The sequence below is a fragment of the Phocoena sinus genome, chromosome X, assembly GCF_008692025.1.
Source record: "Phocoena sinus isolate mPhoSin1 chromosome X, mPhoSin1.pri, whole genome shotgun sequence".
NCBI lineage: Eukaryota > Metazoa > Chordata > Mammalia > Artiodactyla > Phocoenidae > Phocoena > Phocoena sinus.
Genome location: NC_045784.1, coordinates 98611197 through 98634338, shown reverse-complemented (window position 1 = coordinate 98634338; position 23142 = coordinate 98611197). Strand labels below are relative to the sequence as shown.

Below are 23142 nucleotides of genomic sequence, written 5' to 3'. Positions count from 1 at the left end.
ATAAGTGATAGCATGTGGTATTTGACTTTCTCTGTCTGACTTACTTCACTCAGTATGACAATCTCTAGGTCCATCCATGTTGCTGCAAATGGCATAATTTCATTCTTTTTTATGGCTGAGTAGTACTCCATTGTGTATATGTACCACATCTTCTGTATCCATTCCTCTGTTGATGGACATTTAGGTTGCTTCCATGTCTTGGCTATTGTAAATAGTGCTGCTGTGAACATTGGGGTGCATGTATCTTTTTGACTTACAGTTTTCTCCAGACATATGTCCAGGAGTGGGATTGCTGGATCATATGGCAACTCTATTTTTAGTTTTTTAAGGAACCTCCATAGTATTTTCCATAGTGGCTGTACCAATTTACATTCCCACCAACAGTGTAGGAAGGTTCAAAGGGGTCAGTATCTTGATTGCAGCTATTGATACACAGCTACTGAGTGGCAGAGCCTGAATAGGAACCGGGCAGACCGATTATGGAGCATGCTCTTAACCACTGTACGCCACTGCCTCAAAAAAGAGTTGCATTCACTGACAAACTATTGATAATCTTATATCATTTCTGCCAGGACACTGTTGGGTCTGGGGCAGCAGGAGCGACAAATGCATTTTTCAGAAATAAGTAATTGGAGGGTGAAAAGTGACGAGTGGCCTGTTTTTCTCTTTTGGAACCTATGGTACTTGAGAATAAAGAGATGCTGACATAAAAAGTTCAACTAAGTTGTATTGTTTAGCTTACTCAGTGGTGAGAAGAAATTGGAAGCTGAGAGCTTCTCTAGGAAGAGGTCTCTGGTCTAAATGACTGAGTTTTAGATTTACCTTTGGTGGTACTTTCACGGACAGGCCTAGAGATGAAATGAGCAGAGCCTAGACAAATTTCAATTCTGGCTATTCCCCGAGATCAACCCGTCAAGCATCCAGAAACAACTATGTCAATTACATGGAAGACTATTTTTGGAAATCTTACCAAAGCACAATTCCATCACCAACAGCTTTGAACAGGTCATCGGTATTTGGGTTCATTGGTATGACATGTCGGCAATCTGGATCATTTTCCAAAGCTTTGTTTATCCAGTTAACGAAAGCATATTTTTCTTCCTCTAAAATGTGGAATAAGAAGACATTAGTTCATACTCTAGGTTAAATATTTGACTCTAAAGCCAGAAATAGTTGTTCAGGAGAGCTGTACGTTAATGTATCACAAGCCTGTTGTTATCCTCTTTGGAAACCCAGACAAGCGAATGCAACACAGTGGCTATTAGGAGCTATAAAATAAACAAAAAGAATAGAGCAGGGTTAACTGATCCTTAGAAGTTAGTTACAAAATTCTTTAAAAATTCTATTTATATTACTGTAGGGCTCTGCTGTAATAAAGCCTATCTGTGCACGTATTGTATCATGGCTCTTACAAGCTAACAAAGCCGTACAATAAATACCTGTAATGCCTTTATGGGAAGTATTAGTCCCAAGTCCAAACATAGGTCACAACGACTTCGACTGTATTCTTAAATAGGAGGCAATGTATTTCTAGAGCCCCTCCTTGACATTATAGCAGGCAACCTACTTAGTTCACTGTGTTCACCTAACACATGTGAAACTATTTACCTGAGTAAGAATGCTGCGTTCCTTCACTGGACAGCTCTGAAGTTCCTCCCAGAGCACAGATCCCTTCTTTCCTATTGATTGCTTTGCGGAAGGTTTTGGCAATATCGCTGCTTTTTACCTCTTGGAAAATCTAGTAACGAGAATATGTTGTTGATTCACAATTTTCAATCAGGTACAACCATAAGCTATTTATCTTCTTTTATATTGTGGTAACCTACATTTTCCCCCATAGGTGATGAGTGTTAAAAGATAAGGCAAACTAGGCTTGAGTTTTAAGATGCTAAACAAGTACTTCAATACTGCTACCAAAAATGAAGTGCCAGAGGTCAACTGCACACACTTGTCAAAAACATCAAGGGCCACATGCGCTGAATCCGTATTAAGCCAAAAACTAGTGTTGTTCAAAGGCACAGGTAAATCTGTTAATTTTCTAGAACAAGGAAGGCTTTGTTCCTTTCCTGGAGAGAAAAGACTGAAGGATTCCCCCTTCTTTAAGCACGATTCATAGTGCAAAGAAAGATGAAAATTTTGGGGCTTCCCTGGTGGCGCAGTGGTTAAGAATCCGCCTGCCAATGCAGGGGACACGGGCTTGAGCCCTGCTCTGGGAAGATCCCACATGCCGCAGAGCAACTAAGCCCGTGCGCCACAACGATTGAGCCTGCACCCTAGAGCCCACAAGCCACAACTACTGAGTCCGAGAGCCACAACTACTGAAGCCTGTGTGCCCAGAGCTCGTGCTCCGCAACGAGAGAAGCCACTGCAATGAGAAGCCCGCGCACTGCAACAAAGAGTAGCCCCTGCTCGCTGCATCTAGAGAAAGCCTGTGCGCAGCAACTAAGACCCAACGCAGACAAAAAAAAAAAAAAAAAAAGAATAAACCCAGAAAAGAGGCTTTACAGTGATCAAGCTTCTCTTCACAATAAGGCACATGGCTAATGAAATTAACCTGTACATTCTAATTGTACAAAAGCAGGCTGTAACGAAGCAAATTTCATACCCTACTCTAACCGCTTGACTGAATGACCGGATATTCCAAAGGTCTGCCTATACATGTCTGAAATACTGGAACTTACCTAATCTCCAATTTGTTCCTGAGCTACCAATGTGCATGGCTAAATTAGCCACTGCCAGAAAAACAAGAGCAAGATGTAGCATTTTCATAAAAACTTCTTTAAAACATGTTTAGAACACAATAGACTTATCGAAAGAAACTTACGGCCCTAATGGAAAAGTTGCTGAGCAAACAGAAGATAACCCAAAGGCCTTTAGCATTACTGACAAGTACATACTCACAAACACACCTCAGGAGGGGTAGCCTATGTTTGAAGGTCATAGAACAGGGTCACCGTATTTAGCAGTTCAGGCTGTGTCTATGAGAGCAGGCATGAGTAGAAGCTGAAATCCAGCCCATGCTCCCCTAAGCAGGCCTGGTGTCTTGTGCAAGACTGTGGCAGGCAGAAAGAGGAGTGCCTTTTTACATTTAGTCTCTCCAGGAGAGCATCTTTTTGTAATTAATCAACTGAGACAGACTCTTTCTAACTGGTAGGAAAGTTGCTGTAGCCCCATCACAAAGTCATCTTTTCCTGTTACCGTCCTGAAATCTCGGCCTTCCTTGGACTTATAAACCCAATTTTATTTAGGAAAATAGTTAGTAAGCAGTAAGTTTTACAAAATCAAGCTTACTCAATTTCCATAGCTGTGATTTTGTGCTATACCTGTAATTTCAGAGGTAGACTCAGAATGTGTGTGCATGTGTCTATGTCTGTATATATATATAGACACACACACACTGACTACTCTAAATATTACACACAACCAATGAAATCACTCTTCCTCCTCTCTGGCCATTATACTGACTCCTGTTAAGTATCCATAATGTGGAACTGACTCATGTACTCTGGGTAATTTCAAATTATTAAAATTATTTTTACTCACACTGATTCCACCTGTAATTTCATTTAATTTACCTTACCTTCCAAGCCAAGATTAGACAACAAAATGGTTACTTGGGAATGTAGCAATCTTAACTGTGATGCATTTTGTTCCCACAGCTCCCTCGTTAAGAACTATACGTACCTGCTCAGTGGAAAAACAATATTTACTATTCTACCTCATTCTGAACTTTACTTCATTTAGTATAACACTGTGTAGTAAATTAAAATAAAAAATGTGTGCTTCTCCTGAGATACCATAAATCACTGGAACGACAAAAATCTCCAAAATGTGATTGCCTCGAAGCTACTACCCTCAGAATGACATATGAAAAGTTATTTTTCTTATCACACTATTTTTGCCTTAAGGATCATTAGCTTCTAAAAATTAGGTTGTTTCCATGATCACTATTTCAGCTGAAAAACTTTGTAAACATCATGGAAAAGATGAACAATACAAAAAATAATAACTTTTAAAGAAGAATGTCTACTGTACAATATTCTAACGCAATTACTTACATAGCTCTACTTAAATTCTTGATGCTTGGGAATAACATGTTGAATACAAAGTTGCAATTAAATGAGTTAATTTTCAATTGTCTTACAAAAGTTGCATGACCTTCCTTTTCTAAATATTTTAAAATAAATTCTTCCAGCCAGGCTCAAATTTTCAGTTTCATAGTATTTTCCTCTGTTCTTTAGGTTTAAAAAAATGTTAAAAGATAAGTGATAGTTGAAGATTTATGTATCTGTTAAATTGATTCACCTCGTGAGAATTTGCATTTTATTTTCTACTTTAGTAAAGGAATCAGTCGAGTGGATGATAAAGCAATTTGAGTATAAGCCTTGGCTTAACAAGAATCTCTGAAATCAGAGACAGCACCAGGCCAACTACTGTGCTGGAGAGTTGTCAATGAATCTTTTCAAAGCTGCCCATGGTGATACTAATGAGCTCACTGTTTCATGCTGTTTTCCCTCCATGAGGAGGGACTTGCTTTATCATGTGTGAACAAACTCGTGGTGTACACTGCTCACTCTGGTTCTATATATCTTTTCCAGTCTCTTTTATGAAACGTATATGTTTCTTATTCCTTTCAAAAGTGTCATCACCTTCCTAGATCAGCACTAGTGGCCAAACCAAAGCAATGCAGAGGCACAGGACTTAAGAAGGAAAGATTTTAGAATGAATTGCAAAAAAATACTGACTGGCTTCCAGTGTTTGAGGCTTGTTTCCAACGCAGCAGGTTTGAATTTTTACTTTTCGGGGAATCTGCTGTAGGCCTAAACTTAGTAATAATAGGAAAAGAACACTGCCTTTTTAATAAATAGAAATAACTACCAACAACTAACACCTGTATAGCATTTGCTATATACCGGGTATGGTTCTAAGCACTTTACTTATATGAAGCTACTTAATCCTATGAGGTCAGTAATATTAGTACAAGTTCTAAAACAGGTCAACAACTTATTACCATTAGGTAAGAGCAAGGTTCTCACTGTGAAAATAAGAGTTTAATGCAGATTTCTCTGCTGAAAGAACTTATCGCCATACCAATCTTTTTACGGGTGAAGTAAAAACCCCACTATTGGGATTCCCTGGTGGTGCAGTGGTTGTGAGTCCGCCTGCTAATGCGGGGGACGTGGGTTCGTGCCCCGGTCCGGGAGGATCCCGCATGCCGCGGAGCGGCTGGGCCCGTGAGCCATGGCCGCTGAGCCTGCGCGTCCGGAGCCTGTGCTCCGCAAGGGGAGAGGCCGCAACAGTGAGAGGCCCGCGTACCGCAAAAAAAAAAAAAAAAAAAAAAAAAAAAAACCCACTATTACCTCGGAAGTATAAAAATCCAGTAATTTAGTTTTGAAATACTTAGAAGAAATAAGATCAGTTAATATATTTAATTTTAACACGTGAAGTTTATATATGATTTGGGGGCTCTTTTCTGCCATATATATATATTCTTCTCCAAAATTAATATAAACATGTTGTTTGTAGCCTGGTTTGCAATGAACACCTCTTAGGTAGCAATTTAAAATAAAAACCAAAAATCTAACATGCAAGAACATGTTTACTTCTACTTCCTTATGTTAATCCCTGACAGGAATAAGGTGCTTCCTCTTTCTCAGGTAACTAGGATCTACCCATACTTTGTCTGACGATTTGTAAGATGTTTCATTGATGACAAGGCAGATGGGAGTGGACAAACATTTGGTTGGTTACATATCCATCTTTCTTTCAGTACAGTCATGGTGGTATCATTCTGAAACTTCAGGTGGGTTATTTTACTGCCCTTCAGATTTCAAATTTCTTGAATAGAAGGGAGGTAACCGGAAAAAAGCCACTAGTCCCCTGTGTAATGTTGGGCAAGTCACTTCCTTTTTCAGGAACCCAGGTTTTTTTAATTTGAAAAATGAAGGAGTATAAACATATTGATTTCTTCCAATTCTAAAATATACATTTTAACCAACAAGGTCCTCATTAGTATTTTATTTTTTAAAAAAATGCCTGGTGATGCCAAAATTATTATGCCTGTTATTCACTTTTTAAGAAAATACTAGGGTAATCACAGCCTTCACTTAAGAGCCACAAACAGCTGTGTGGAATCAGCAACGTTTCAAAATATACAAAATTAAATATTTCCCTAAGATGATTTTTCTCAAAGACAATTTCATAACTGTGTCCTTCAAAATACTGGCACACTGCAAATCTTGATTATTTAAGTCTGTTCTTTTTAGTAGATTAAAAAATTCTGGGGGCTCCCCTGGTGGCGCAGTGGTTGAGAGTCCGCCTGCCGATGCAGGGGACAAGGGTTCGTGCCCCGGTCCGGGAGGATCCCACGTGCTGCAGAGCGGCTGGGCCCGTGAGCCATGGCCGCTGAGCCTGCGCGTCCGGAGCCTGTGCTCCGCAACGGGAGAGGCCACAGCAGTGAGAGGCCCACGTACCGCCAAAAAAAAAAAAAAAAAAAAAAAAAATTCTGAGCAGAAAATTATATCAAAAATAAGTGATCATAGTTATCTACTGCTCTAAGCTGCTTTAAACTCACAATTAAACATGCAGTTACAAGGGAGGCAAGTTATATACATCAGAGGACATGCAAGCGCTCATATTGCAAGTCAATTGCAACTTACTATTGAACATAGGATTTGAAACAAAAGGCTTTGGCAATAACTGGAGACAAAAAATGGTGGGGAGATCAGTATTTCAAAAGGAGATGGCAAGAACTATAGCATTATAGTTATGAAATATGTCTGCATTTTTAAAAAAAAGTAACACTCCGCTCCTCCCAGCCATGCCCTGCCCCACCCCCAGGCAAATGCTATCAGTTGAGTAGACACCACTACTTAGTCAATTTGCTTCTGGAACTCAAGGTGCTCTAAAGGGGTTAATTCTAGTTGGAAAAAACATATCAGAATTTCACCTCCTTTACTGAGCTATGGTTACTGATGGGAGTATATGCTATCATTTCAGGTGTCTTGGGGCAAAAACAAACGTGGAAAAGGATAGGAGTGCTAGAAAGTTTGTGATAAGTATTAGGCACTAATTACCTATCTGCAATATATATAAGGAATGCCAAATTCGATCTAGTCAAACTCAGCCTTAAATGAATAATAAATAAAAACAATAAAATCTTAAGTGTCCTTAACTGAGGGGAGAGGCAACAGCTATTCTTTAATATATATCTCAAATACCTTGTTAATGAATATGGATGGAAAATGCCGTATGTCTAGAAAAATCTTGACCCTGCTAGCTAGCAGCTAAACGCATTAGGCTTCAATAGTGAGTACCACACATACACTCTCTACGCACTGAGTATGGAACACTAGGTGCTTGGGGGTAGAAGAATTAAGAAATCAGCCCCTAACCTTGAAGAGTATTTGATGATACTAGAGAAGAAAACAAGAATTTTAAGTGCCTCTTCCAATGGACCGAAAAGATGTGCTTCTAACTTTTAATTATCTAAGTCATCATCCTAGGGAAAACGGTACAGTTAAATACTACTACCACAAGAGTAGCAAACATCTTTTTAATCAGAAAGTTCAACTCAGGAAGCATCCAAGACTGTGAGTCAGGGTGTATTGTTAAAATTTGGGAGTACACTGTTCCCGATAGAAAAAGCACTTGGAGGATGTCATTTCACACCTTGAAAAATGCCCTGCCCCCAAAGGAGACTGTTCACCTTACACAGTGAGTAGAGCGTTATATCTTTGATTCTGTCAGTGTTCTTTTCTTGATTCTTTTGTTAAGATATTCTAATGGCTAAAAGAATGAACTAAATGTAGTGGGTGGGATGAGAGAAATTTTATTAGTTATAACAGTACTACTATGATATATTTAGGAACTTAATAGGACTTACTACTAAAAGACCCCACAAGACAAAGGAGCAATCATCACTTCTAATAATGGTAGGTTTTCACATACTTACATAAACAAATTCGTCAAAACTTATCTTCCCATCTTTATTCCTGTCACCATCCAGCATGAGTTTTTGAATAATTTCTCTCACTTTATATCCCGGTAATGGCATATTAGCTTCCTTGAAAAGCTCATGAAGTTCATAGTCACAGATGAATCCATTGCTGTTGAGATCTTTGTAAAAAGGGAGACCAAGCAAAAACGGAAACAAATTAACCTATTAGAGTATTTTTCTTCATTTTAGGCTCAGTTCATAAGCTCGCCTAAATACAATGTTTTTCTTTCTTATTGATTGTTACCTAAGGCTGTTTGAAAGGGAAATGCAAATTTTAACTGAAAGGGCATGGTTTACATCATGTTTTTAATGTTTTAAACAGTGTATAAGTAGCTTTACTTAAAAATAGCATCCCTAATTTTAAGAAAGCATAGTTGCTGAATAAAATTATTATTAAATCATAAAGCTGACAGGACTTTAAAAATTAAACAATTAATATATTATACACCAATAAAACACTGCCATGGCATAAAACAATTTCTACTGTAGCTATTTAGAAGTTTTATGCCCCTTATTCTCCCCTTAGTCTAATAGAACAGTTTATGAATTAATGCTGATTATATTACATAGTACATCTGAAATTACAATACCATCTTCAGTGCCAATTTTTTCAAGAGTTAATGTAAATAAACGTTTAGCCAAAACAAATATAGAGTTCATAAAAATAAATGCAGTCATGAGTAATGCAAATGTATAGATAACTTTAAAATTTTTGTGCTTTCATAACTTAACACTGTATCTAAGTGCTAATGAGCTTTATTCTGAAACTGTTAAAAATGGGGAAAAAAAACTGATCAATGACGAAAAGTTAATTTATTGGAAAAGAGGGCTATGTCCTGAGGGTTATAATCACTTGGGTATATTTTTTTAGTAAAGAAAGTTGGACTTTCAACAGCAATTTCAAATACTTATTGTTCAAAAATGCTTTTTATTCCTTAGGTCCTCCACTGATTTTCATATATAAATTTAATTATAATAAAGGGAAGCAATCTGAATAGAGAAATGACTCAAGATGAACACAACACCATTCAAGAAAATGTACTATGAAGTTAATCTATTTGATATATTACTGCTTAAAAACTGTACCAGATACTGTTCCTGGGATTGGGGATACTGCAGTCAATGAAAGAAAGTCTTGCTGTACAAAAGCTCACATTCTAATGACAACTAATAAGCAAATAACATATAACATAAGGTATGATTATAAACATAATGTAATATGGCGTAAGTGCTATGAAGAAAAATAAAGAGGGGTTAGGGGTTAGACTAGGGACTATTTTGCCCCCCAGGGAATATTCAGAAATGTCTGGAGACATTTTTGATTAGCACACACAGCTGGGGGTGGGGAAGATTCTCCTCGCATCCAGTACATAGATGCCAGGGATGCTGCTAAATATCCTACAATGCATATGACCCTCCTTCCACAGAATTGTGTGGCCCAATATGTCAACGTTGAAGTTGAGGAACCCTCCGTTATAGTGACAGGTGGGGATGTGGGTGGTGGTGGGGGTGCTATTTAGATAGAATGCTCAAGGACAGCCACTTTGATGAGGTTATATTTGAATGAAGACTTATGTGAGGAAAGAAAGCACATCATATGGCTATCGGGGGTGGGGGGGAATTTTAGGTAGAGGAAATAGCAAATGCCAAGTCTCTGATGTGGAAGAGTGTCTGGTGTGTTTTGGGGACAGCAAAGATCCAGTATGACTTCAGCAGAGTGAGCAAAGGAGAAAGTGAGAGATGAGGTCAGGGAACTGATCATAAAAGCTCTTATTAAAATATTAAATCCCCTGTATGAAACCAATACATTGAAAGCTGATGATATTGTTATGTTTACTTTTAATGAAGTATATGATTTTAGAGTCAAATATTCTTAAACATAGATTACCATATTTTTAATCTATCAATTAAAATATCTATACTTTTAAAGCATCATCACCAAACTACCCAACACTTCTGAAAACCACTAATATTTCCTTTGAGGTAAAGCACTTGATTCCCCTAGGGCACATCTTCAAGTTTTTTTTTGCTTTGAACTTACAAAAGGCCATACATCAAACACTTGATTAGTAAAGTGTTTATATGCAGAAATCAATCCAGCAACAACATCTGCAGCTGCTAAAAAGAACAAAGTAATCCACGTGGCACTGTGGCAGGATTTTAGCAATTTTTGATGAGTGAAATTCGTGGGTTTCAATACACCTTCTCCTATGCATATACCAGGCTATTTCTCCCATTTTCTTTAAAAAGAGAGCTCAGTACTAGAGACTTAAGTGTGACAAAGTGAAAGAAACACAGCATAGATGAAGGGACACAACAAGAGAGAGTAATGGGACACCAGATCTAATTTCATCTTGGCTACTAATTTGCCCAAGTCATCTCTCCAGATCTTAGTTTTCTCATCTGTAAAAGGAGGGCTTTAGATCAAATGATCTCTAACGTCCCCTTTTAGCTCAAAAAACTGGAGATAGGGCTTCCCTGGTGGTGCAGTGGTTGAGAGTCCGCCTGGTGGCGCAGGGGACACGGGTTTGTGCCCCGGTCCGGGAAGATCCCACATGCCGCGGAGCGGCTGGGCCGGTGAGCCATGGCTGCTGAACCTGCGCGTCCAGAGCCTGTGCTCCGCAATGGGACAGGCCACAATAGTGAGAGGCCCACGTATGGCCAAAAAAAAAAAAAAAAAAAAACCAACTGGAGATAAAAACCATCATACACAGGAAAAACAAATATAGAGTAATAACATTCTGATCACTACTATACCTCAGTATCTAAATACTATATTCCTTAATTTTATGATATCTTTAGAGAAGGAGATAGCTTATTCCTTGCAACTATCAAAACTCTTTCCAAGAGACCTTCAAGATGGCAGAAGAGTAAGCCATGGAGCTCACCTTCCTCCCCACAAATACATCAGAAATACACCTACATGTGGAACAACGCCTACAGAACACCTACTGAATGCTGGAAGAAGCCCTCAGACCTCCCAAAAGCAAGAAACTCCCCACGTACCTGGGTAGGGCAAAAGAAAAAAGAAAAAACAGAGACAAAAGAATAGGGATGGGACCTGTACCAGTGGGAGGGAGCTGTGAAGGAGGAAAGGTTTCCACACACTAGGAAGGCCCTTCATGGGCGGAGACTACGGGTGGCAGAGGGGGTAAGCTTTGGAGCCACGGAGGAGAGCACAGCAACAGGGGGGCGGAGGGCAAAGCGGAGAGATTCCCGCACAGAAGATCGGTGCCCACCAGCACTCACCAGCCCGAGAGGCTTGTCTGCTCACCCGCCGGGGCGGGCGGGGCTGGGAGCTGAGGTTTGGGCTTCGGTCAGAGCGCAGGGAGAGCACTGGGGTTGGCGGAGTGAACACAGCCTGCAGGGTGTTAGTGCGCCACAGCTAGCCGGGAGGGAGTCCGGGAAAAAGTCTGGACCTGCCGAAGAGGCAAGAGACCACTGTGTTGGGGTGCGCGAGGAGAGGGGATTCATAGCGCCACCAAAATGAGCTGCAGAGATGGGTGCGAGCCACGGCTATCAGCTTGGACCCCAGAGGCAGGCATGAGACGCTAAGGCTGCTGCTGCCGCCACCAAGAACCCTGTGTGCAAGCACAGGTCACTGCCCCAACATCCACTCCGGGGAGCCTGTGCAGCCCGCCACTGCCAGGGTCCCGGGATCCAGGGACAACTTCCCTGGGAGAACAAACTGCATGCTTCAGGCTGTTGCATGTCACGCTGGCCTCGGCCCCCCGCAGGCTCTCCCTGCATTCCGTACATCTCCCTTCCCTAGGCCTGAATGAGCCAGAGCCCCCTAATCAGCTGCTACTTTAACCCCGTCCTGTCTGAATGAAAAACAGATGCCCTCAGGCGACCTACATGCAAAGGCAGGGCCAAATCCAAAGCTGAACCTCAGGAGCTGTGCGAACAAAGAAGAAAAAGGGAGATCTCTCCCAGCAGCCTCAGGAGCAGTGGATTAAATCTCCACAATCAACTTGATGTACCCTGCAACTGTGGCATACCTGAATAGACAACGAATCATCCCAAAATTGAGGCGGTGGACTTTGGGAACAATGAAATATATATATTTCATTATTGATTTGGTTGCTCTCTTCCTTTACATATATATATATATATGTATGTGTGTTTGTTTATATTTTCTCTTTTTGTGAGTGTGTATGTGTATGCTTCTTTGTGTGACTTTGTCTGTATAGCTTTGCTTTTACCATTTGTCCTAGGGTACTGTATGTCCGTTTTGTTTTTTATTTAAGTATAGTTTTTAGCACGTTATCATTGGTGGATTTGTTTTTTGGTTTGGTTGCTCTCTTCTTTCTTTCATTTTATTCCTTTTTTTATTACTTTTAAATTTCTTAATAATTATTATTTTTTATTTTAATAACTTTATTTTTCTCTTTCTTTCTTTCTTTTTTTCTCCCTTTTTTTCTGAGCCGTGTGGCTGGCAGGGTCTTGGTGCTCCAACCAGGTGAAAGGCCTGTGCCTCTGAGGTGGGAGAGCCGAGTTCAGGCCATGGGTCCACCACAGACCTCCTGGCTCCACATAATACGAATCAGCAAAACTTCTCCCAGAGATCTCCATCTCAATGCTAAGACCCAGCTCCACTTGACAACCCGTAAGCTACAGAGCTGGACACCCTATGCCAAACAACTAACAAGACAGGAACACAACCTCACCCATTAGCAGAGAGGCTGCCTAAAATCATAATAAGGTCACAGACACCCCAAAACACACCAGCAAACGCGGTCCTGCCCACCAGAAACACAAGATCCAGCCTCATCCACCAGGACACAGGCACTAGTCCCCTCCACCAGGAAGCCTACACCACAACCCACTGAACCAACCTTAGCCACTGGGGACAGACACCAAAAACAATGGGAACTACAAACCTGCAGTCTGCGAAAAGGAGACCCCAAACAGTAAGTTAAGCAAAATGAGAAGACAGAGAAACACACAGCACATGAAGAAGCAAGGAGCAAGGTGAAAACCCACCAGACCAAACTAATGAAGAGGAAACAGGCAGTCTACCTGAAAAAGAATTCAGAGTAATGATAGTAAAGATGATCCAAAATCCTGGAAATAGAATAGACAAAATGTAAGAAACATTTAACAAGGACCTAGAAGAACTAAAGAGGAAACAAGCAATGATGAACAACACAATAAATGAAATTAAAAATACTCTAGATGGGATCAACAGCAGAATCACTGAGGCAGAAGAATGGATAAGTGACCTGGAAGATAAAATAGTGGAAATAACTACTGCAGAGCAGAATAAAGCAAAAAAAAAAAAAAAAAAAAAAAAAGAAAGAAAAGAACGGAGGACAGTCTCAGAGAACTCTGGGACAACATTAAATGCACCAACATTCGAATTATAGGGGTCCCAGAAGAAGAAGAGAAAAAGAAAGGGACTGAGAAAATATGTGAAGAGATTATATTGAAAACTTCCCTAATATGAGAAAGGAAATAGTTAATCAAGTCCCGGAAGAGCAGAGAGTCCCATACAGGATAAATCCAAGGAAAAACACGCCAAGACACATATTAATTAAACTGCAAAAAATTCAATACAAAGAAAAAATATTCAAAGTAGCCGGGGAAAAACAACAAATAACATACAAGGGGATCCCCATAAGGTTAACAGCTGATCTTTCAGCAGAAACTCTGCAAGCCAGAAAGGAGTAACAGGACATATTTAAAGTGATGAAAGGGAAAAACCTACAACCAAGATTACTCTACCCAGAAAGGATCTCATTCAGATTCGATGGAGAAATTAAAACCTTTACAGACAAGCAAAAACTAAGAGAATTCAGCACCACCAAACCAGCTTTACAACAAATGCTAAAGGAATTTCTCTAGGCAGGAAACACAAGAGAAGGAAAAGACCTACAGTAACAAACCCAAAACAATTAAGAAAATGGTAATAGGAACATACGTATTGATAACTACCTTAAATGTAAATGGATTAAATGCTCCAACCAAAAGACATAGACTGGCTGAATGGATACAAAAACAAGACCCATATATATGCTGTCTACAAGAGACCCACTTCAGACCTAGGGACACATACAGACTGAAAGTGAGGGGATGGAAAAAGATATTCCATGCAAATGGAAATCAAAAGGAAGCTGGAGTAGCAATTTTCATATCAGACAAAATAGACTTTAAAATAAAGACTATTAGAAGAGACAAAGAAGGACACTACATAATGATCAAGGGATCGATCCAAGAAGGTATAACAATCGTAAATATTTATGCACCCAACATAGGAGCAGCTCAATACATAAGGCAAATACTAACAGCCATAAAAGGGAAATCGACAGTAACACAATCATAGTGGGGGACTTTTAACACCCCACTTTCACCAATGGACAGATCATCCAAAATGAAAATAAATAAGGAAACACAAGCTTTAAATGGTACATTAAACAAGATGGACTTAACTGATATTTATAGGACATTCCATCCAAAAACAACAGAATACACTTTCTTCTCAAGTGCTCAGGAAACATTTGCCAGGATAGATCATACCTTGGGTCACAAATCAAGTCTTGGTAAATTTAAGAAAACTGAAATCGTATCAAGCATCATTTCCAACCACAATGCTATGACACTAGATATCAATTGCAGGAAAAAATCTGTAAAAAATACAAACACATGGAAGCTAGACAATACACCTCTTAATAACCAAGAGATCACTGAAGAAATCAAGGAGGAAATCAAGAAATATCTAGAAACAAATGACAATGAAAACACGACGGCCCAAAACCTATGGGATGCAGCAATAGCAATTCTAAGAGGGAAGGTTATAGCAATACAATCCTACTTCGAAACAAGAAACATCTCAAATAAACAACCTAACCTTACAGCTAAAGCAATTAGAGAAAGAAGAACAAAAAAATACGAAAGTTAGCAGAAGGAAAGAAATCATAAAGATCGGATCAGAAATAAATGAAAAAGAAATGAAGGAAACAATAGCAAAGATCAATAAAACTAAAAGCCAGTTCTTTGAGAAGATAAACAAAATTGATAAACCATTAGCCAGACTCATCAAGAAAAAAAGGGAGAAGACTCAAATCAACAGAATTAGAAATGAAAAAGGAGAAGTAACAACTGACACTGCAGAAATACAAAGGATCATGTGAGATTACTAAAAGCAACTCTATGCCAATAAAATGGACAGCCTGGAAGAAATGGACAAATTCTTAGAAAAGCACAACCTTCTGAGACTGAATCAGAAAGAAATAGAAAACATGAACAGACTAATCACAAGCACTGAAATTGAGACTGTGATTAAAAATCTTCCAGCAGGGCTTCCCTGGTGGTGCAGTGATTGAGAGTCTGCCTGCAGGTGCAGGGGACATGGGTTCATGCCCCGGTCCGGGAGGATCCCACATGCCGCGGAGCGGCTGGGCCCGTGAGCAATGGCCGCTGAGCCTGCACGTCTGGAGCCTGTGCTCAGCAGCGGGAGAGGCCACAACAGTGAGAGGCCCACATACTGCAAAAAAAAAAAAAAAATCTTCCAAACAAAAGCCCAAGACCAGATGGCTTCACAGGTGACTTCTATCAAACATTTAGAGAAGAGCTAACACCCCAAAATATAGCAGAGGGAGGAACACTCCCAAACTCATTCTACGAGGCCACCATCACCCTGATACCAAAACCAGACAAAGATGTCACAAAGAAAGAAAACTACAGGCCAATATCACTGAACACAGATGCAAAAATCCTCAACAAAATACTAGCAAACAGAATCCAACAGCACATTAAAAGGATCATACACCATGATCAAGTGGGGTTTATCCCAGGAATGCAAGGATTCTTCAATATACACAAATCAATGTGATACACCATATTAATAAGTTGAAGGATAAAAAGCTATGATCATCTCAATAGATGCAGAAAAAGCTTTTGACAAAATTCAACACCCATTTATGATGATAACCCTCCAGAAAGTAGGCATAGAGGAACTTTCCTCAACATAATAAAGGGCATATATGACAAACCCACAGCCAACATCATTCTCAATGGTGAAAAACTGAAACCATTTCCACTAAGATCAGGAACAAGACAAGGTTGCCCACTCTCACCACTCTTATTCAACATAGTTTTGGAAGTTTTAGCCACAGCAATCAGAGAAGAAGAAGAAATAAAGGGAATCCAAATCAGAAAAGAAGAAGTAAAGCTGTCACTGTTTGCAGGTGACATGATAGTATATATAGAGAATCCTAAAGATGCTACCAGAAAACTACTACAGCAAATAAGTGAATTTGGTAAAGTAGCAGGATACAAAATTAAGGCAGAGAAATCTCTTGCATTCCTATACCCTAATGATGAAAAATCTGAAAGCGAAATTAAGGAAACACTGCCATTTACCACTGCAACAAAAAGAATAAAATACCTAGGAATAAACCTACCTAAGGAGACAAAAGACCTGTGTGCAGAAAACTATAAGACACTGATGAAAGAAATTAAAGATGATACAAACAGATGGAGAGATACACCATGTTCTTGGATTGGAAGAATCAACATTGTGAAAATGACTATACTACCCAAAGCAATCTACAGATTCTATGCAATCCCTATCCAACTACCAATGGCATTTTTCACAGAACTAGAAGAAAAAAATCACACAATTTGTATGGAAACACAAAAGAGCCCAAATAGACAAAGCAATCTTGAGAAAGAAAAACGGAGCTGGAGGAATCAGGCTTCCGGACTTCAGACTATACTACAAAGCTACAGTAATCAAGGCAGTATGGTACTGGCACAAAAACAGAAATGTAGATCAATGGAACAGGGTAGAAAGCCCAGAGATAAACCCATGCACAGATGGTCATCTTATCTTTGATAAAGGAGGCAAGAGTATACAATGGAGAAAAGACAGCCTCTTCAATAAGTGGTGCTGGGAAAACTGGACAGCTACTTGTAAAAGAATGAAATTAGAACACTCCCTAACACCACACACAAAAATAAACTCAAAATGGATTAAAGACCTAAATGTAAGGCCAGACACTATCAAACTCTTAGAGGAAAATATAGGCAGAACACTCTATGACGTAAATCACAGCAAGATCCTTCTTGACCCACCTCCTAGAGAAATGGAAATAAAAACAAAAATAAACCAACGGGACCTAATGAAACTTCAACTCTTTTGCACAGCAAAGGAAACCAGAAACAAGACGAAAAAACCACCCTCAGAATGGGAGAAAATATTTGCAAATGAAGCAACTGACAAAGGATTAATCTCCAAAATATATAAGCAGCTCATGTAGGTCAATATCAAAGAAACAAACAACCCAATCCAAAAATGGGCAGAAGACCTAAATAGACATTTCTCCAAAGAAGATATACAGATTGCCAACAAACACATGAAAAAATGGTCAACACCATTAATCATTAGAGAAATGCAAATCAAAACTCCAATGCGATATCATCTCAGAGCAGTCAGAATGGCCATCATCAAAAAATCTAGAAACAATAAATGCTGGAGAGGGTGTGGAGAAAAGGGAACCCTCTTGCACTGCTGGTGGGAATGTGAAGTGGTACAGCCATTATGGAGAACAGTATGGAGGTTCCTTAAAAAACTACAAATAGAACTACCATATGACCCAGCAATCCCACTACTGGGCATATACCCTGAGAAAACCATAATTCAAAGAGTCATGTACCAAAATGTTCATTGCAGCTCTATTTACAATAGCCAGGAGATGCAAACAACCTAAGTGTCCATCGACAGGTGAATGGATAAAGAAGATGTGGCATATATATACAATGGAATATTACTCAGCCATAAAAAGAAAAGAAATTGAGTTATTTGCAGTGAGGTGGATGGACGTAGAGACTGTCATACTGAGTGAAGTAAGTCAGAAAGAGAAAAACAAGTACTATATGCTAATACATATATATGGAATCTAAAAAAAAAAAAAAAAGGTTCTGAAGAACCTAGGGGCAGGACAGGAATAAAGACACAGACATAGAGAATGGACTTGAGGACACGGGGAGGGCCAGTGGTAATCTGGGATGAAGTTAGAGAGTGGCACGGACTTATATATAGTACCAAATGTAAAACAGATAGCTAGTGGGACGCAGCCGCATAGCACAGGGAGATCAGCTCGGTGCTTTGCGACCATCTAGAGGGGTGGTATCAGGAGGGGGGAGGGAAATGCAAGAAGGAGGAGATATGAGGATATATGTATAGCTGATTCACTTTGTTATAAAGCAGAAACAACGCACCATTGTAAAGCAATTATACTCCAATAAAGATGATAAAAAAATGAGTTACCACGAAGAAAATTAAATATAAAAAAAACTGTTTCCACGCCAGCAATTTCTGATAGGACGATATTTTTAAATGTATTCTACTTTTCTCTAACTTCTGAAATGACATATCTGAGCAAAATTTAAGCATGTTATTTAATCCAGTTGAGAGCTAGAGTGTTGTTCTTTTTGTGTTCTTAGGGATACAACAGAAGTGGAAGGTAGAGATGTTTAAAAATAAATATTGGAGAACTATAATGAATTCAGGGCTACATGAAACTGACAAAGGCCCTGAGAGTCTAGTCTATCTGGTAGTTTCTTCGCTTTAGGTAGAAGAGAGGTGCAGGCAATGGGGGAACTACCACTTGTGCGCACCCTCTCTGAAATAACCTCTCTTGAGCATTAATTAGAAGCTCACCAATGTGATTAAAAGATGCCAGGAAGTAGCCACCCTAAAATATAACTAACATAAAATAGCCACATGTGGAAATACCATTTTGAAGTAAGTATAGTAGTAACAGATGCTTTTAGTAATGGACAGGAATGTTTTAAAGGGCGGTTGGAGGAATAAGAATTTGTCATTACCTGACAATCTTATGAGACTGTAAATCTCTTGATGAAGATTCTTCTAAACCTTTTTATCTCCCACCCCAAAATGTAGCACAGTACCTCGCATAGAATAAGCAGAGGGAAAAGTAATTTTTGTAGACTCATTGATCCTCAAGTATTTTTTAGTTAATTTTTATTGGAGTACAGTTGCTTTACAATGTTGTTAGTTTCTGCTGTACAGCAAAGTGAATCAGCTATACATATACATATACATATATCCACCCTTTTATAGATTCTGTTCCCATGTAGGTCCCAATATTCATTACAGAGTATTGAGAAGAGTTCCCTGTGCCATACAGTAGGTTCTTATTAGGATCCTCAAGTATTAAACCAGGAAAAGAATGCTCTAATCTAATGAGGTTTTAAAAAACAGAACTAAGCAAACAATAATGACCAAAAAATGCAGAAATAGCACTGAAAAACTGAATGGCAATTCATCAGGAAACCCTGAGGACAGAAATATCCCTTAAATAACATTCAATCTCATTCCCTTTGTTCTAATTCTGTCCCCACCCAGCAGCCTTCAGATCTGTAATTTGGTTTTCTAACTGAACACACCCACCAAGGAGTCTCCAAGTAGACTACCAGTGATGGCTGTCAGGTCAGGACCTCTCTCTCTCGTTCTAAATGTAGAAACCTGCTTTGACTTTATTAAGAAATACCTGTGCATTTGTATAGCAGGAGTCAACCTCCAGAGCAAACTGAGTACCTACTCTGTGGCAGGCACAGCGCTAGACACCAAAGATACAGAATTAATCAGACAGAATCTGTGGCTCTTTCTTGAAACTGTGGCTTCAAAATACTTATAAAAATTTGGAGTCACTTTGAATCTCTTTCCTGTATCCTTCCTGATATGGGAAAAGAATCACTGACCATGTGTCATCTACTTTTAACATATTTGTAAAGTTTTATCTACTCTGTTTCTCCATATTTTAACAGCAGATCTGGCTTGTACTACCTCCCGAGATCAAAGGCATTTTAGTGTTAGTACTAGTAAATTACTGCAAGGTTTTCTTAGAGTCCCCAAATCATACCTTTTGAAGAAAACAATTTTAATTTCAATAAGGCAGAGGGAGCCTAAAAAGGCAGCTTGCAATTAATTTTGGAAAATCTCCCAGCTGCGAAAGTACTTGAAAGACAAAACAGGGTGCAATTATTTTAAAAGAGTTTTATGCTAATTTTATTTCCAATCCCCAGCCAAAACACACATACATACACACACACACACACACACACACACACACACACCCTTAAACAATATCAGAGATCTAATGTGCTGCGCTTTGGAAGGCTAGAATACGGGACAGCACAAAGGCATTTTAGAAAGCTTCTCCCTCGTCAGTGACGTTATTAACCAGGAGCTCGAGACTATGTTTGATGGTGAACTTTTCGTATTCTGAGTTTTGACATAAACATGAGAATTTAATAACAAATGGACCCCAAAACACAGCTCTAGACTGAAAGCAGTTTTAACAACTGGAAATCACAACCTCCTGGCATGATGGCAGTCCTTTATTTACTCATTAAAGCTGCCAATATTCTGAAGGCCCTTTCTGGCTCATTTGCCCCTTCCTCATTAACTACAGATTGGTGTGGGGTGGAACAGGTTCTGCATTTCGAAGACTCTTCTGTTCCAGCATCATATTTTCGACCACCCGATAAAGTAGATATTATCATACAGCCTGTATTATCTACAGTGTTCTCAATGTTTCTGCAAACACAGGTCTCAACTGTTCGGTTCAGAAAATATGGCCAGTGTGGGCAGACACTGACGGGCTGCAGGGAAAAAGAAGAAACTCCACTTACTCAATGAACAAAGTTCCCGCATGGAGTCCAGAGCTGAACTTCAAGAAATGGATCAAGTGTTCTATTTTTAAAGAAAGATCGCTAGACTTGAAAAAAAAAATCACTAAGACACTCCCAGTGCTGTACCAGAGAGGCCAGTGTCTCAGTATCTTTCAAACTGGCTGCTGAATTCATCAGAGAGGAACCAAATGTTTTTAACAATAGATCCTCTCTGTCTGTCTGTCTGTCTGTCTCTATGATGACACGTGTAGGTTCACATCTGCATTGTTTTGAAAGAAACCTCATTATGCTCTCTTACCAAGTATTATTTTAGATGCCAGTTAACTCTCCCAAAACCCTCCCCGCAAGTAACCTTAAAGTAAATAAACTTATTATACAGCCATGTTCCTGCAGAAGTTTGAATCACACCAAGAATGCATATCCTTAAAAGGAAATGTTTTCCCTCCCCTTGCATCCTGTTATTTAAGCTATTTTAAGTACTTGTCTGGAGAAAGCTGAGCCAGAATTCAAGTAGTTTTGATTTTACCTCTGTTTTACACTGCCCATGTCCAGGTGGTATGTGGTACAATCTATCACTTCAAATGCATCTTTTGGGGTGCTACTTTGCCTTATAAATCCGACAGTGAGAGAGAACGGGATTTCCCTTGACCCCTGGGTTTTGTGTGTATCTGTGTGTTGCTTTATTCATCCTTGAATCTGTTAAATCTAGTGTCTTTCTTTATAAACAGGTCACGTATGTGTGTCCTCATCTGCAATACATATGCAACCTCTTTACAAACCCACTACGGACAGTACTCATTAGGACTTAAAGAAGAAAACCAATCAAGTGCAGATGTACATCCTTTCAGAAAAGCTGTGTTTAAAAGTTCCATTTAGTTTAACCAATATATTCCACAAATTTTTTGCACTAAAAAAATGACAAAAGGAATCTATATATCTAACAATAATGGATTTAAACACACACACACACACACACACACACACACACACGATCCTGATTGCCTATGAAAGCACACAAAATATTAATTTAAAAGACTCAGCCAAAAGACTGTGCAGAAGAATTTAGATTAGATTCCACCCTCAGATCTAAGCAATAAAATCGAGCTTTCATTAGGCATTAAAACTTTAGAAAAGGCAGCTGCTAAACATCTCCAGATGCTTAAACACGGGTTTTGCCTTTCACAGCTTATACCTTTTGAGGTAGCTCATTCCAGCGAATACATATAAGAGGCAGTTTAATGAGTCCCAGCTAAGGATAGAATAGAGGTCGCTACCAAAGAGTTCATCCTAATAGTGGATCCCCAAAGGTGGAGGTCAATTACAGCTGAAGGCTGGACAAGGTTAGAGGGCTGAGACCAGGCAATCAAAAATGCTGTCTATCAACTGTTTTCCAACTCAAAATTTCCAGCAGTTTGGCCATCATTTTCCACCTGCTGCCACTTTCCCACTTAAAAAATACACACACACACACACACACACACACACACACACACACACACGAGCGCATTCTCGCACACCCCCAATCTGTGTTCCTATCTTCCACACAGTCAAAACATGGTTTTCAGACTATCCTGAGACCTTCATTTCTAATATTCCATCGATAATTAACCAGATGGCACAGTGAAAGAGCACTGGTTTATTTATTTATTTTTGGTTGGGCTGTAGTTTTAATTTTTTAAGCCATAATTAAACAAATATGCACTGGTGTCATCTTATTGAATACTAAAAGTAAATTAAAAGAGACCACCATGCTTTTTGCGGCATCAACCTGATGTGGTGTTTATATACTGGAGAATATCAAGTAATTTGAAATAACTCAGCTTCCTGAGATGAGAAAATCTGGTACAGCTACAATCACCATAACCAAAAATTGTTGTCTTAGTTTGGTGGGCAGCCTCAAAGGAATAAACCCACATTCTTCCTAGTCATTTATGAAACCCCATTATTTTATTTCAGAAGTGGTGAATTCCTGTTTGGAAAAAAAACCTGAGCGGGTATTGCTTAGGAGAGACAAAAGTGTTTGCAGGACTAAAGCCAATCTGAGAAGATCTACAATACATGAATTTATCTTTATGACAAGGCATCATTCAAATGACCTTTAGCTTCTATAACAAGATTAAAGTCCCAGAGTGCAAAAGACATTTTCTCCTTGGTAAAATATTTACTTCCTAAGTGTTCTGAAAAGTTTTATTTATTCTTCTTTAGAATGAACTTATACAGCATTGCAGCATTTTAAATTAAAACAGAAACATTATGAAGTAGGAAAAAATGAGAGCCAAGGATTCTGCTATCCCAGTGGAAAATACTAGAAACAAATGTTGAGAAAACGAAAATAATTAAATGAAAATATACTGCTTGGAACTTAACACTAAGCAGGTGTAGAAAGTGAGTGAAAGGAGAATTGTAAATCTTAATACTCGATTTTTATTGCTAGTAAAGAGAGTTTCAAAGCACTATTAATTGATTGAACAAAACCCATG

The 23142-nt window shown here is 39.1% G+C and overlaps 1 protein-coding gene across 11 annotated transcripts in view; it reads right to left on the bottom strand.

The window, feature by feature from the left end:
* Nucleotides 1-23142, bottom strand: part of PLS3 (plastin 3) — a 93992-nt gene that overhangs the window by 20220 nt on the left and 50630 nt on the right. For 10 of the 11 annotated variants that reach the window (XR_004348019.1, XM_032619447.1, XM_032619448.1 and 7 more), the window contains 3 exons: nt 7955-8118; nt 1609-1738; nt 971-1103 (listed from right to left, as the gene is read on the bottom strand). Coding sequence is in view for 10 of the 11 variants with exons in the window: in XM_032619447.1 (XP_032475338.1) it covers nt 971-1103; nt 1609-1738; nt 7955-8118 (427 nt within the window). In the remaining variant the exon portion in view is untranslated. Of the gene's footprint in view, nt 1-970; nt 1104-1608; nt 1739-7954; nt 8119-20662; nt 20924-23142 lie in introns of those variants that run through there. The other variant, XM_032619455.1, reaches the window with a different exon arrangement.